General features: G+C 37.5%; 1 protein-coding gene and 1 non-coding gene across 2 annotated transcripts in view; both read right to left on the bottom strand.

Annotated features, from left to right (window-relative positions):
* DCHS2 (dachsous cadherin-related 2) overlaps nt 1-15969 on the bottom strand; it is a 275427-nt gene that overhangs the window by 82164 nt on the left and 177294 nt on the right. Inside the window, exons 7-10 of the mRNA XM_055144802.1 lie at nt 14847-14946; nt 12501-12658; nt 9882-10725; nt 6401-6640 (exon numbers count right to left, since the gene is read on the bottom strand). Coding sequence (XP_055000777.1) covers nt 6401-6640; nt 9882-10725; nt 12501-12658; nt 14847-14946 — 1342 coding nt within the window. The remainder of the gene's footprint in view (nt 1-6400; nt 6641-9881; nt 10726-12500; nt 12659-14846; nt 14947-15969) is intronic.
* LOC129406650 (U8 small nucleolar RNA) lies at nt 13354-13488 on the bottom strand. The gene has a single exon (XR_008631130.1). It is a non-coding gene; the product is annotated as a U8 small nucleolar RNA (small nucleolar RNA).

The raw sequence follows: 15969 nt of genomic DNA, 5'->3' as shown, positions 1-15969 counted from the left end.
AAAGGCTACCATCATTGACTTAGCTCATCCAGAATCCCCTCTGGCAGCAAGAGGGAATAGGAATAGAGAACTGGAAGGTTCCACCTCTATAGTCCAATAACAACATGAGGAAACAGGGAAAATCCACACCACCAGGAGAGAATAAAGAAAAGATTTCAGAAGTCTCAACAGGGGTTACCCACAGATACGACCTCCTCTCAGATAAAGAATTCAGAGAGGAAATCGTGAACAACCATGGAACAGACAATCAATAAATTAAGGGAGGATATGAATGCAGCATTAGAACAGACCACCAAGAAAATACAGGAAGAAATGAGAGCAGAAATTCAAAGCTACGAACAGATGTTACGCAAATAAAGGAATTGGTAGATGAAATAAAAAACTCAGTAGGTGCCCTCAGCAGTAGAATGGTTACAGCCAAGGACAGAATCAGTGAGCTTGAAGATGAGCTGCAAAAAAGCTTACAGGCAACAACAAATAATAGCAAAAGACTCAAAATGTCTCTAGGGTGAATCAAAGTCCTAGGGGATGACCTCAAGAGGAACAACATAAGAACCATTGGAGCACCAGAAGCACGGGGAACTAATCCCAATGAAAAAACCACAGTTAAAGACATCATTGCTAAGAAATTCCCAGAGCTGGAGAATGTGGGCATCCAGATCCAAGGAGCCCAAAGGGTGCCAGCTAGAAGAGACCCCAATAAAAATTCTCCAAGGTATATCATAGTCAGAATGATGGATGCCACGGATAGAGACACAATACTGCAAGCAGCAAGATCAAAGAAGGAAACCACATACGAAGGAGCACCCCTTAGATTTATAGCAGACCTATCAGAGGAAACTCTCCAAGCCTGAAGACAATGGTGGGATATAGTGAAAAAATCTCGATGAATTGAATGCCTCACCAAGAATACTTTATCCGGCTAAACTCTCACTCAAACTTGAAGGAACCATACACTATTTCACCAATAAGCAACAGCTCAGGAGTACTTCATAGACTCAAAACCAAACTTAAATGAAGGACTAACGGGGCTACTATAAGACAAGGAAAAATCCTACAAGAACAACAAACCCCACAGAAAGATGGCACAAAATCCCATGACAATAATCTCTCTCAATGTCAATGGTCTAAATGCACCAATCAAGAGACACAGAGTGGCAAAATGGATTTGGAAACTAAACCCAACTTTCTGCTGCCTACAAGAAACACACCTGAACAGTCAGAGCAAACAAAGGCTCAAAGTCAAAGGATGGAAAACCATCCTGCAAGCAAACAACACCCTCAAAAAAAGCTGTGGTGGCCATACTAGTATCCGACAACATAGATTTCAGATTGAAAAATATTAGAAGGGACAGTGAAGGTCATTTTCTATTCATCAAGGGATATGTACAACAGGAAGAAATCACACTCTTAAATGTATACACACCTAAATAGCGACAAGCTAAATACTTAAAACAACTCCTAACAGACTTTAAAGAGGACATCACTAGCACCACAATAGTAGTCGGAGACTTAAAAATCACCTTATCACCTCTGGATAGATCAACAAGAATAAAAAACATCACCATTTAACAGGCATGGCCTTTACTTTTATCAAACTTTCATTGGAAACAACACATTTCAATTTGGGGGATTTTTATTTTGTAAATAAATTCTTTCACTTATTTCATAATTTTTAAATGAACCATATATTCTCTTAAGACTTATATGTTATATACTTTTATATATAAAAGTATATATAAACTTTTATATATACTTTTTTTATATATACAACTTAGATGTTTTATACTTTTAATTCTCGATACATTTCAAATCCAGAAATTGTCTGCACCTTTTTAAGTAGAAACTGATTTTTACATTTTCTAAATGTTATCCAGTTCCAGTTATTATCCAATTATCTTTAATTACTGTACCCATATTTCTGGCTTTTTAGAAACCTTCAGATTTTATTATTTCTATCATTTGATGTAGTTCCTTCATCCTAACTGACTTCTCTTAGTATTAGGAAATTACTAAAGAAAATCACAAGCTAAGCAAAAAAAAAATCACACTCAAGTCATAATTAGAAAACCAGAATGCTGCTCTGGGAGCGCTAACATTAATCTCCCTGAAGGCCAGACCCACACTGCATAGCAGATACAACTGCTAACTCCTTGCCAATTCATGGGAAAACCCATATCTTATTTATCTTTATCTATTAGAAGCAGTCAAGTAAAAATTTGACTTGGAAAAAGCTTTTAGTTTCACAAGAAAAGCAGAGTCTTTCTGCCTTATATTGCAAGAGACTTGAGATGGTGTATGAACATCATCTCTAAGAATGTATACCTAAAGAAGGCAACCAGACAATTGCAAAAGGCAAAGAAAACCTCATTAAGGTGTCAGCAGAAGCATTGCACACCAAGTTCTGGTGGCTCCAGGAAGCAAGGCAGCTGGGGTGGCTGCTGGCAAGGCTCCATGACCGAAGAACAAAGACTTCAAGCATTGAAACAGAAAATGGTCTAGCCCAATCCTAAATTCCTTTAAAGATTCTGAGATAAGTGAAAAGTTTCTGGAATTGGGGCAAAAAGTGAGATTAATATGAGCCTAACCTGCTTCTTTGTATACCTGGGCTGAAGGGTGATGGTTCAAGGGGCTGGAGTGAATTTCTGGCATGTAGAAGGTCAAGGGTCTGATCCTCAGTACATCGTGTCCCCCATCCAAATTAAGGAAAAATAAACCTTTCTTACGTATACTGGGTTGGGTTGAAACTAAAGTTGAAGGCAAATTTGTTAGTCAAAGAATGGCTAATTGCTCTTTTGAGTAAGAGTCAGCTGAATCAATGATTAACTACAAATAAAAGGCCACAAGAGGACCAATTGTTGGACAACTGACTTAAGAAAGAGATGAGTCCCTCTCTCAGTCAAGACTATCTTTCCATTAAATAGCTGACTTTTAAAAAATGAGTAGCCAAACTGTAAATTATTTTTATGAGCTGACATACATTTGAGTACTTTAAGTATTTTTAGTCTTTATTTTCTGGCATATGCTCAAGCAAATTTCCTTTTAAAGGTGTATGGAATGATACTCTACAGTTTCCTATGGAATAAAAATTCCCTCTATAATTAAAGTACTTAATGAAAGTACTAAAACATTAAACATTCCAAGGAACACTTACTCGACTTCATTACTTCTGATATTTATTTTCGTATATTAACACTTCTTCATTTAGAAGCATCTTACAATGAGAGATCCAATGAAGTTGATGAAATGCTGGCAAGTTCCTGTGTCTGCCTCCATCCATGTTTGGAGTTCAGTTGTATATCCCACAAGAGACAATTGTCCAGGAACTCAGAAGTAGATTTCATTCAAGATAAACTCAGATAAAGAGCCCCTTTTCCTTTTTTAAATTTTTTTTGAGGGGGAAGGCACACCTTGCATCTGAGGTGCTCAGGTTATTCTTGTGTTCAGGGATCAATCCTAGCAGTACTTGGGAGACCATATGTGGTTGCAAGGATTCCTATCAGGTTCATTTCCATGTAGGGCAAGTGCCTTAACTCCTGTGCCCTTGAGAGGATATTTATATATATATTTATATATTTATATATATAAATATATATGTGTGTATATATGTGTATATATGTATATATATGTGTGTATATATATATATATATTGCAGAGTACAGAATGAGACTTCATTCTATACATTGGCTGACATTTTGGTGTCAAACCCTACTGCCCTACTGCCCTGTTTTGGAATCACCACTACTGATGTGTCCGCCAGAAGTGAATCTTTGGGCTGGGACTTCCTTTCCATCCAGGAACCTACGAGAGAGGTGCCCTGGGGTAGATTTTTTTTCTACTAACAATAGAGCTCTTGTTGGTGGTGCCAAATGCTGGAGCAGTTTTAATATCTGAGTTAAAACCTGGTAGTCATTTTTTACCTTTTAATACCAAAAAGTAACCCTCAAATTCCTGTTAGAACTTGTGTGAGTCATACATCATAAATATTGAGTGTTCTAATTCCCATGGGTTTTGAATGCCAAAACACCACTGTGGGCTTGCATTTTTTAAAACTTGCATTGTAGAACACAAGAAAACATATGTCAAGCTCTCTAGTATTAAGTAATGGTATAGTATTTTTAAAAACTACGTACTATAAAGTAAACCATTCATAAATTCCAATGTGATGCCAGCAATGTGAAAACCCTGGTCTTGCCATTTAATGCTCTTGCATAATCACTTTTCATTTATATTTTTATTGTTGTAAACCGACAGGCGAAAAAAGTGAAATGAATAAAAAGATTAGGGGAAGTATGTCCAAAAACACAGGCATGCACACAAATTCATATTTAACTCATGCTTAATCAACACTCTCCAAAATAAGCAAGAGTACAGGAGACTCACAAAGCCGTTCAGATGTATTTCAAATGCACAAAGCACAAAGCCAAGAAAAACAAGAGGTTTGCATCTAAATTCTTAGTCTGACAACCCAAAACCTCCACAATAATGAACTTTCAATCCAAGGAACAGGTTGCAGACTATGAGAAGCACATTCATGGTCATTGTTGCACTCATCCCGTTGTTCATGATTTGGTCGAGCAGGCACCAGTAAGGTCTCCATTGTGAGACTTGTTACTGTTTTTGGCATATCAAATACGCTGCAGGTAGATTGCCAGGTTCTGCTGTGGGGGCGGGATACTCTCGGTAACTTGCCGGGCTCTCTGAGATAGACAGAGGATTCGAACCCAGGTCGGCCGAGTGCAAGGCAAAGACACCCTACCCACTGTGCTATTGCTCCAGTCCGTGGTAATTGTTACATTTTTTAAAAAGAAGAAATAAATTCTAACCTTCCTCTTCAAACATGAAAGCAGCAAAAACCTTTTCAGTGGAATCATTCTGAAATGTGAAATGACTAAAATTCCAGGCAGGTCAAGGGGAAGAAGCATTTCACATATGACCACACTAAATCACAGCACATCACCACCAGTTCAGCGTATGTGCCCCTGCTGTGGAGTGGCTTTCGTGGTCCACAACACTGTGTTACTCACTTACACCAGAGGACACACAGAAAGAGCACCGTGGAGCGGGAATTGATGTGCAACACACAACTGGAGTAGATTCTCCATAGCCTCTCTCACCCTAAACACATCCCGGCAGGAATCTACACAATGAATGCTTCAAGTTCAGGCTGGGCTGAGCAAAATCGAGTTTGCTAAGAAAAACTGTTTGATCACACTGCCCCACTCTGGTCAAAAGAAAGAAACTTAGTTTCAGCTCTTGAAAAGATTGTGCATTATCATATGCCAATCCATATAAAATGCATTTCATTAGAAGATGTTTTCCAAAAAAGAAGACCATCTAAATGATATGCTACTCAGCTTTTAAAAAAATCAAGGAAATGTGTTCCTTTCTTACCTCTTTCATGTATCATTTAGGAGAAAAATATTATTGTTGATACTACTCTTTTATAGAAATATCTATTAACAAATACTCACAAGAAAAGAAATCATTATAATGATATTGCATTTCTACCTGGTATATACAAATGTGAACTAAAAATATAAAAAGACTTTTATTATACTGTTTGTATCAGTGCAGGACATTTTGGCACATGTTTAATGACAAATGGCTATTAAAAGTTAAATGATTCCTTGTTACTTTTATAATTATTTTGTTTAAAATAAAATCAGAATATTTTTACTTACTAAGCTTTAAATTAAAAAAGGATTTACAGTGATATTGAAAAGCAATACTAATAAACAGAGATTCTTAGTCATGGTAACCTTTTACTTTTGTTATGAATAGCAATAGTCATATTAGTAATGAAGAAAGTTAACATTTGTTGATCACATATTGTGCCAGAAACTGACCTCAGATCTTTGCATGTATTAACTCATTCATAATCAAAATAGAACAATAAATTAGACACTATTATTATTCCCACTTTTCAGATAAGCTGACTGAGGAACAGAGAAGACCAGCAACTGGTTCAAAGTCACACAGCTAAAATAAGTGGTAATTCTAAGATTCAAACCCAGGCACTCTCTCCCACTACGTGATACAAGAAGAAAATTAAAAAATCTCTCCCTTCTTGTACTCAACAGAGTCTGTCACACTGACAAAACAATGTGGACCCCTCTAATTGTTATCAAGTCAAAGAATCATAGATAATTTTAATTAGTATGTATTATTCTACATACTATAAATAATCAAGACTAATAAAAAAGACAATGCTATATAAAAGAAACGTGTGTATGTGTGTGCACTCAACAAGCGCACATCTATGTCTTCTAATTGGGTATTAAAAATTTGAAAGAGCTTGCAACATTTTCTGTTCTGAGTAATAACTAGCTTCAATTATGTCATTTTTTGCTTTTAGCGTGCATTACCTAATTTTCATCTAGATTATTTTTTTAATTACCTGAATCTCTGTCTGTAGCTTCAACCCTTGTGACAAACTCCCCTGGATTTCGGTTTTCGTGAACTGACGCCTCATACCGGTGCTGCTTGAATACGGGCGCCTCATCATTGACGTCGAGGACAGTGATGGTCAGAGTCTGGGATGAAGAAAGGGTGGGGACGCCGTCATCCACCGCCAGAAGAGTCAGAATGTGTTGGGTTCTTACTTCATAATCCAAAGGATAAGCTACAGTTAGAAAGCCTGTTGTGAGGGTAGAAATGCAGGATGCAATAAATACTGTTTAGGGAAGCCATGCTCATTCTATGTTTCACTTCCCTACTTGGATAAAAATTCAGAAGTCTTCTTGGTTAAAATGGATTTCTTATTAAACCCACTTTAGGGGCTGGAGTGATAGTGTATAAAGTAAGGTGCTTCTCTTGAAGGCAGCTGATCCTGGTTCAATCCCAGGCACCACAGAGGTGCCCAGAACTCTACCAATATTATTTCTGAGTGTGCCTCCTCCCCCCAATACATATATACCATGTATATGTGTATATATATATATACATATATATATTATTGTTGAGTGAAAATACAAATGTATTCCATCTTATCTATTATCTACTAAGAGAATTCAAAATCATTTACCAACACAAGTGCCTTAATTTTACAAAGGTATTTTATATTCTAACAATAAAAACTTCATGTCAAATGATACTTCATGTTTACAAGTGACCATACTACAAAAAGATGAGTATAGCTATGTCTTAAAAAAACACTTAGGAGCACCGAATGATAGACCCCTTGCTAGGCTATTTCATTCAAGGCAACCTGAATGCTTATATGTATATTATATATATGAGTATATATAAGCATATATATGTATATATATGTGTACACAAGGCTCAACCTTTAACAACATGTTACTAATCTCTTATAGAAGGGCTTAATGGTTCCTGGGTGAAATACAACACTGACCTCTAAGAAACATTTTCTGGATCATTTTTAGCAGAATGTTCATAACAAGCAATACAAGATAAATGATTTTGGTTCTGCTTTGGGGGCAAGGTTTGGGGCTTGGTAGGGAAACATTCAAAATATGGTGGTGGGAAGGTGTAATGTTTGTGGGATTGGTGTTTGAATATTAAATGTAATCAAATATAGTGAACAACTTTATAAAAATAAATTTAAATTAAAAACACTTTTTATTATTTATACTTATTCTCAAAAGATATTTTTCTATTAACAAATAAAAGTAAATGCTGTATAACTCAGACAGTAAACTTCACAAATAGAACCTGCTTTCATACTGCTACCTTTAAAGCAAATAATTCATAAAAGCAAAGTGTATTAAGATCTTCACACATATAGTTGTTACATGGTTCCAGTTGCCACATCTTTTACGATTGCATTTTGCTTCTCTTGGCATATGTTCATACTATAAGAATTTTTCTTCCAACGTGAAAAAGGTTTACTGATTTGAATTTTAAAAAAGCTTTCAATAATTATTTGTCATTTTATACTAAACAAAGCCATTAAAAAATTACTGTCCTATGTGAGAGAAAATAGGCCATCTTATATGGATACATTCAGCAATTACCATTTTATGTCTTCGAAAAAATATCTCAACTGAAATGTTCACTGCAGTTCTTCAAGATTCATGATTCCTATATTACTGAGACACAATTCTAATTTTAGCAAGCTCTTTAACAATCTGAAATAGGCCTTCCTTAACCATCTTGGAAAACATTTTAAGCATCGTTGAAATAGGTCCTCTGAGAAAACAGCTCCAACAGAAATCGGCATCTGGGTCTGGACTATCTCTCTGTCAGATGGGCTTTAGGTGGTGTTCAGGCACACCTCAGAATGGAACCATATGTACAGGATTTAATAAATATTTTGATGAATTTTTCCAATGGTATATAGCCAGACTATAATCATGACTTCCAAATCCTACACATTTAGTCCATTCCAAATAACAGAATGGACTCACTAACAGCTGGGCCAAAGAGTATACAGCTGAGAGTTTTTCTAAGGCTCATGCAGAAACAACTTTACTTTTTAGAGAATAAGATGGTAGTCCATTTCCTCAATATCTTCTGAAAATAAGATTGAGGGAAGTTCATTTACATTTTCACAAGAATGAAATATTTTACATATCATATCTTCCATCAAACTATAGCAAAATTTTAGTGGATGCTAACCGGAAACATAGTGACAACAATATGTGTGAAGTACATGAAAGTTTATAAGTTTGTAACTGTACCCCACGGTGATTCGCTAATAAAATTTTTTTTAAAAAAAGATGCATGAAGTGACATAGTGACATTTCTGCATGTGCTTAACGGTAAATTAGTATTTTTGCAAAAACCTGAGAGTTGGTGTGAGACATAAGTTTTAATTGTGCAAACCAATCTATTTTCAAATATCTGTATAATGGATCTTAAAGTTTCCATACCAGAGTCTTCAAATAATGCTGTTGACAGGATGATCTCATTTATTTGTAGTATATAGAATAACTGGACAAGAAAATGTAATGTAGTAGAAGGGGGATGCCTAGATCACCCTTGACCCAAGAATACAGAGAGAAGGACAGAGATGGAAGAAAATCAAGGGGGGAGGGAAGAATATGAGAAAGAAAAGTAATGGAAGGTCAAGGGTCAAAGGCCTCAGTTACACCAGTGATGTGGGAAAGGGGTATAGCCATATATCCAAAGCATGACTCCACAACACTGACAACACGAGATCTAAACTACAATCACCAAACTTTGAAAGGTGCCCGTCAAGGTGGCAGGTGGGGTACAGGAGACTGGGGCCTAGAGGGAGCATGGGAACTCTGGTGGGGGGAAGCTAACGCTAGTGGTGGAACTGGTGTTGGAATATTGTATGTTTAACACTCATCTATAAATAACTTTGTAAATCACAGCTCTTTAAATAAAAATAAATAAATAGGGGGCTGGAGCGATAGCACAGTGGGTAGGGCGTTTGCCTTGCACGCAGCCGACCTGGGTTCAAATCCCAGCATCCCATATGGTCCCCCGAGCACCGCCAGGAGTCATTCCTGAGTGCAGAGCCAGGAGTAACCCCTGTGCATCGCCGGGTGTGACCCAAAAACCAAAAAATAGATAAATAAATAAATAAATAAGTAAATAGATAAATAAATAAATAAATAAAAATAATGCTGTTGATTAGTCATGCTCAACTTTGGTTCACTTTTGGAAGTGTCCCCCTGCTCTATGAGACCCTCTATGGTGTGTGGGGGGAAGTTTCTGCCTCTTTAGTCCATGAAATTTGAGCTAGCTGCAAAATGCAGTCACTGTGAGCCAACAGGTCAACTATGGTTGGCTCTCTGAACCTCCAAGATTCTCATAGTAAATCTTAAATAAGAAATTTCTCTTTAACGTGTCTGCCTCTGGAGCACCATCATTTTTATCGAGGAAAGGGGAAAGAGTAAATGCCAGCAAATGGCCTGACTTTTAACTGACAGTGACAAAAATGGTACCTGATGATGCATCCAACATAAAGGTCATGTTTTCATTCCCAGAGACGATGCTGTAGGTGACTCTTCCATTCCTCCCTTCATCTGGATCTTGAGCAGTTACGTGGTGCACCAAGGAGCCCACTGGAGCATCCTCTTTGACGTGGGTGAGGGGGAAAGATGTGAAAGTGGGGCTGTGGTCATTCACATCCAAAATCACTACCTTTGCGAGCAGCGATTTCTGTCTCCGGTCTGTCACGTTGACCGCCTGATCGTACGCCGTCACAGTCAGGACAACAGTCGGAACTCGCTCTCTGTCAAGGGGGGAGGCCGTGACTAAAGTGCCAAAGGAGGGATGGATGAGAAATGGATTCATCCCAGGGGGGTGGGATTCAATGGAGTACTGTATCCTGCTGTTCAGAAAGCTGCCGTCCCCGTCTCTGGCATGGAAGACATGCACGACGGTCCCCACGGGAACATTCTCTTCTACACTGGTCACAACGAACTCCTCTTGGAAAGAAGGGGAATGGTCATTCTGATCTTCCACATCAATGCTAAGGAAGACGGTGCTAGTCAGGGGAGGATTTTTGCTCTGGTCTTTAGTCAGCACCCTGAAAAGATAATGCGACGCCGTTTCATAATCGAGTTCCTTGGAAAGGAACAAGTCTCCAGTCAAGTGGTCAATTTCAAAGTGTCCATCCTTGTCCTCAGCAGCGATGCTGACATGTATCTTTCTGTTATGATGGCGATGAGGGTGATCAGGTGATTTTATCAAGCTCATTAGTTTTGCAGGTTTCAAGTTTTCTGGGATAACTAAATGTCTAATATTCTGAGAAATGAGAGCTCTTCCTCGGGACAGTGGGATCACCTGAAATCAGAATAAAAAGGAGTTGATAATTTGGTGTACTTTTTTGGCTTTTTGGGTCACCCCCAGGGATGCTCAGGGCTGACTCCTGGCTCTGCACTCAGGAATTACCCCTGGCGGTGCTCGGGAGACCCTATGGGATGCTGGGAATTGAACCTGTGTCAGCCGCGTGCAAGGCAAATGCCCTACCCAGTATACTATCGCTTCAGCCCCAAATTTGGTGTACTTTTTAATAGATGAGTCAGTATGCAGGACATTATTTTGTGTGATATCCATCTGTTCATTAGTAAGAAATATTTGTTCATGTTATAGAATTCTGGCATGCCTCTGGAATACTGAAAGCTGTATGATATCTAGGAGATAAGAAACTATAGAATCTTCTGTTTCCCAGTGTGGCGAAATGTGTAAAATAACCATTAGTTTAGCAAGGCCATGCTATATAGTTAAGCTGAACCGTAGTCTTATGACTGGGGTGAGAGAGTGGTATAGTTAGTTTCTAGTAACTAGAAACCCTGGAAACTAATCTATGCAAAACAGCATCTGCGATCATTTAAATAATCATGTGTAGGGGCTAGAGCACTTGCCTTACATGCAGCCGACTCAGTTTCTATCCCCAGCACCCCATATGGTCCCTTGAGCACTATGAGGAGTGATACCTGAACACAGAGCCAGGAATAACCCTTAAGTATGGCTGGATATGACCCAACTCTTCACTTCCCCCCCAAATTAAATAGTCATGTGTCATTGTTTACTTGAAACAAGATACTTGAGATTTGGTTTCTTCTCTTCCTTTACTTTTTTTTTTTTTTTTGCTTTTTGAGTCACACTGGCTATGCACAGGGGTTATTCCTGGCTTTGCACTCAGGAATTACCCCTGGCGGTGCTCAGGGGACCATATGGAATGCTGGGAATTGAACCCGGGTTGGCCGTGTGCAAGGCAAATGCCTTACCCACTGTGCTATCACTCCAGCACCTAGTCTACATATTCTTAATCGATAAATAATATATTTGAAAACTCTTGGGGTTTTAAAATATTTTGTATATTTAAATATGTATTCTTACATATGAATTCTCATATATCTCTACATGTATATTTGTATATATATCCTTATAACATACTAATATTAATATCATTTTTACATATGCATAAACAAAGCACTATAGCTTTGCATACTTAAATTGATATTGATTGGTTGATGTTATTTTCACTAGTATGAATGCTTTCCATAACATATTTGCTCATTGAAATGAAAGTAAATTATCAAAATATAAAACTTGAATTTCTCTAGGTTTAAAAATAATTACCAAAAATATGGTTTATTAAAATTTCTTCTACAAATGTATCAAATGCTCGCAATTAGGAAAAGAGGAAGAGAAAAGGCACTTTTTGTAAATCAGATATAAAGCCATGCAGAATGTCCATATAATGATGAATGTAAAATATCTCGTCAAGACCTGGAAATGTCAAATCGAGCAATGATATGTTCTTAGTAATTTCTTAGTGAGAATTTAAAGGCATATGTATACATGCAATGTTCAGCCACATGTCCTTTCCTGCCACTGTCTCCCCGCCCGCTGGAAATCAACCTTCTTCAAGCAAACAGAGATAGACCCTCAATTGCACCCAAGGTTACCAACCCCCCCACCCTGCTTTTGGACCCTTATGTGGCGGGGCAGGGTTTCAACACAATATCCTCCACTTTATGTGTCTTCACTCTACACTTGTATAAAAACCAAAGGAAACTCTTGGGACAGCTTCTGTGCTGATGGAAGATTACCTGAATAGTAATAACTGCTTGTCCTTGCAGAGAAGGCAGCCCCTGGTCACGGGCAAGTACAGTGATGCTGTAGGAAGGTCTATCACTGAATGAGAGGACAGTGGCTGTTCTTATTTCCCCACTGTTGGCATCAATCCTGAAGTGATCAGAGCTGTTTTCTATAAACAAATGCAAAAAATTAAGAAATCCATTTTAAGTTATAATGCAGAAAATAGAATTGATCTAACTATATCTTATTTGCCTTGAGCTCTGTGAAAATGTTATGCTGGAACCTAATGGACCAGGAACCCAACAGAGACAGACAGAGACATGGAAGGATCTCAGAAACAGGGGAGGATATCCCCCTGGGGAAGGGGTATCCAAATATGGATGGGATGCAGATTCATATCTCTGAACCATCAACCAGAGCATCTCTGAGCTACTGAAAATTTGACAATGGGAGCATTTTTTGTCTTTTCATTTTGTTACTTTTATGTTTTTTTATTCATATTTATAATGGTTTACATAGAGGTTTTTAATGTGGTTCACTGGAATAGTCTTTCTTACATTTCTAAAGATGATTCTAATTTGGGGAGATTTGTAAACATACAATCTGAAGATTGCTCTTGAGGGAAAATAGGATGATAGTAAAAACATAAATGCCCATTGGCTCCTGCTGTACCCCAGTGCAGTGAAGGTTCTAGAGTATATATGCCCAGTGCAACTCATGGTTCTCTTGGTTAAAGTGAAGGCAGACTTGGAAACCTATCTAGATATTTAAACACAGATAATTTTTCTATGTTCAGAGAACAGAGAAATTTCATCTTTCTTTCTTTCTTTCCCCCACCCCCACCTCACCCTCTTTGCAGGAAGAACCAGGTAGGAGCTATTAGGGTATTGTGAACACTAGCCATGCAGAGACATTAATCACGAATCATGCTAACTCCAACCATCATGTTCTATCTGCTCCCTGAATATAGGAACAGGGAAGGATTATCCTATCCGAGGACCAAAATTTTCATCTTTTGTGATTCTAATGGTTTACCTAAAAAACTTGTGAGACATCTGTATAAACAATTAAATTTCTGCAATTAAATTATCTGTAGGACAACATTGTCTCTTATTTTCCTGTGTTAAGGTTAAACATGACAAGATAGTATGTAACTTTTAAAAGAATATAAAACACAATTCCAACTAAATAAAGTTAGTCATCAGATCTAAGGCATACGTATTCTAAAAAAAAAAGCAAAGAAGTCAACCTGTCTCAATCAAGTTCCTATGGAACTACATGTGCCTATCTATGTTATTTTCCAAGCATAGTTTACTGTGACTAAGAATATGCTGTGCTTGGGACAGGAGAGATAGTATAGTGGTTCTGGCATTGCCAGAAATAACACCTAAGCACAGAACCAGGAAAAAGCACCACCAGGCAGAGCCAAACACTACTTCCCTCATAATTCAGCTCTTATAGAGATTTGAGGATGCTTGATGTTCATAATCATACCTCTTTGTACAAAATTCCATTTTTCATCTACCTTCCACTTTATTTTGATTAAGGCAGATTTGTACTCAGATTACTGAAAATTATTCACTTGAGGTGAGTGGTTACTTTGCATTTATTTTAGTTAATTATCTATTTTTTTATTTGGGGCCACACCTGGCAATGCTCAGAGGTTACTCCTGGCTTTGCACTCAGGAATCACTCCTGATGATCCTCAGGGATCATATGGGATGCTGGGATCAAACCCACATCAGTTGTATGCAAGGCAAGTGGCTGCTGTTATTACTCTGGCCCCAGTTATTTTGTACCTAAAACTGGGGCCCTCTGAAGAGTTGGCTCAATAGAGAATTAGATCTTGGTATCACATGGACCCTCAGTACCTTTAGGAGACATCACCAAACACAGAGCCAGAAATATCCTCTAAACAATGCTGGGTGTACCCTAACAAACAAAACCCCCCAAAAAAGATAAGTATTACACTTTTTATTTTTATTTTCTTGTTTTTGGGTCACACCCAGCAGTGCACAGGGGTCACTCCTGGCTCTGCACTCAGGAATTACCCCCGGCGGTGCTCAGGGGACCATATGGGATGCTGGGAATCAAACCTGGGTCAGCCGCATGCAAGGCAAATGCCCTACCCGCTGTGCTATCACTCCAGCCCCCAAATATTACACTTTTTAAATCAAACTTTTATGTTTTATTTATAAAAGTAAAGATGACCCTAGATGGTCCTAGACAGTAACAAACGCATTTTGCTTGTAATTTGCTGTCATTTTAAAAAAACAACTATTTTCCCAGAGGACGTAGTTGAGAGACACAGAGAAAATTCTTAGAGCTCTTAATCCTTTATGAATAGTAATTTTTACCTGAAGATAGTGAATATATAACTTCTGCATTATTTCCTTCATCAAGATCCTTTGCGAACACAGTTGTAACCAACATATTTACTGGCTGACCTTCCAAAACCTGTCAGTAAAACAAACAGCTTACTAGGTCAGTTAAACTTTATAAAGGATTAGCAATGAACTTTATAATCCCTTCATAATAATCCTCTATGAAGGATTATTAATGATAAATAACACATTACTGCTAAATATTTTAAATATAACTCAGTGTCTACTGTATAATATCTACCCAGCCATTAATTTGTGAAAATAATAAATACATTTAAAATCGATTTTCAGCAAATTAGTTAAGCTATTTGAACCAACTTTAATTTTATAAAAATAAAATTAAATTAGCAGACCAATCATAGGGGTTTTTTTTTTACCATATTTTAAGAATTCTATCATCTTCTCACTTATTGTGCTCTCGGGACATTTTAAAAAAATGCTTCCATTTTTTCCAAAAAATTGCTCAATGTAAATATAAACCTTGGCTTTAAAATGCATCCTTTGGGACTGGAGGAATTGTACAGCAGGTAGACCTAGGTTTGATATTCAGCATCCTATACAGTCCCCTGAGCCCTGCCAGGAGTGATTCCTGAGCACAAGGCCAAGAGTAAGCTCTGAGCACTGGCAGGTGTGGCCCCCAAACCAAAATAAATAAATAAAATTTAAGAAAAAAATTTAAGATGCTTAATACAGGAAACATAGGTCATTAATTAACTTTTCAGGAATACTAAAATTTACATGTGAAATTGAACTTTATATTTAGAGCTTTATTGCCCATTTAAGCCACAAAATAATTTAATGGCTTAATAGCGATTCCATCACAATATTTTGCTTTAGTAGCATTTTCTTTAGCTATGGCTTTGGAAGATGAACTTAAAATTATTAACTTCCTTTATGTTTCGAGTTGCTCAAAATGCTTATCACAGCACAATCAAAATGTCCAACACTTTCAGAGTAATAGCTTAGATATTTTCCTTCACATAAATCACTCATATTTTCAAGCATGAGTGCCTTCAAGACATATTTATTGATTCATCGTGTACATGAACTCATATGCTAATTCATTTTGATCTTATGAAACATACAAAGGCATGCA

Source organism: Sorex araneus, chromosome 7, assembly GCF_027595985.1.
Source record: "Sorex araneus isolate mSorAra2 chromosome 7, mSorAra2.pri, whole genome shotgun sequence".
In the NCBI taxonomy this organism is placed as follows: domain Eukaryota; kingdom Metazoa; phylum Chordata; class Mammalia; order Eulipotyphla; family Soricidae; genus Sorex; species Sorex araneus.
This window is presented reverse-complemented; position numbering and strand designations above follow the sequence as displayed.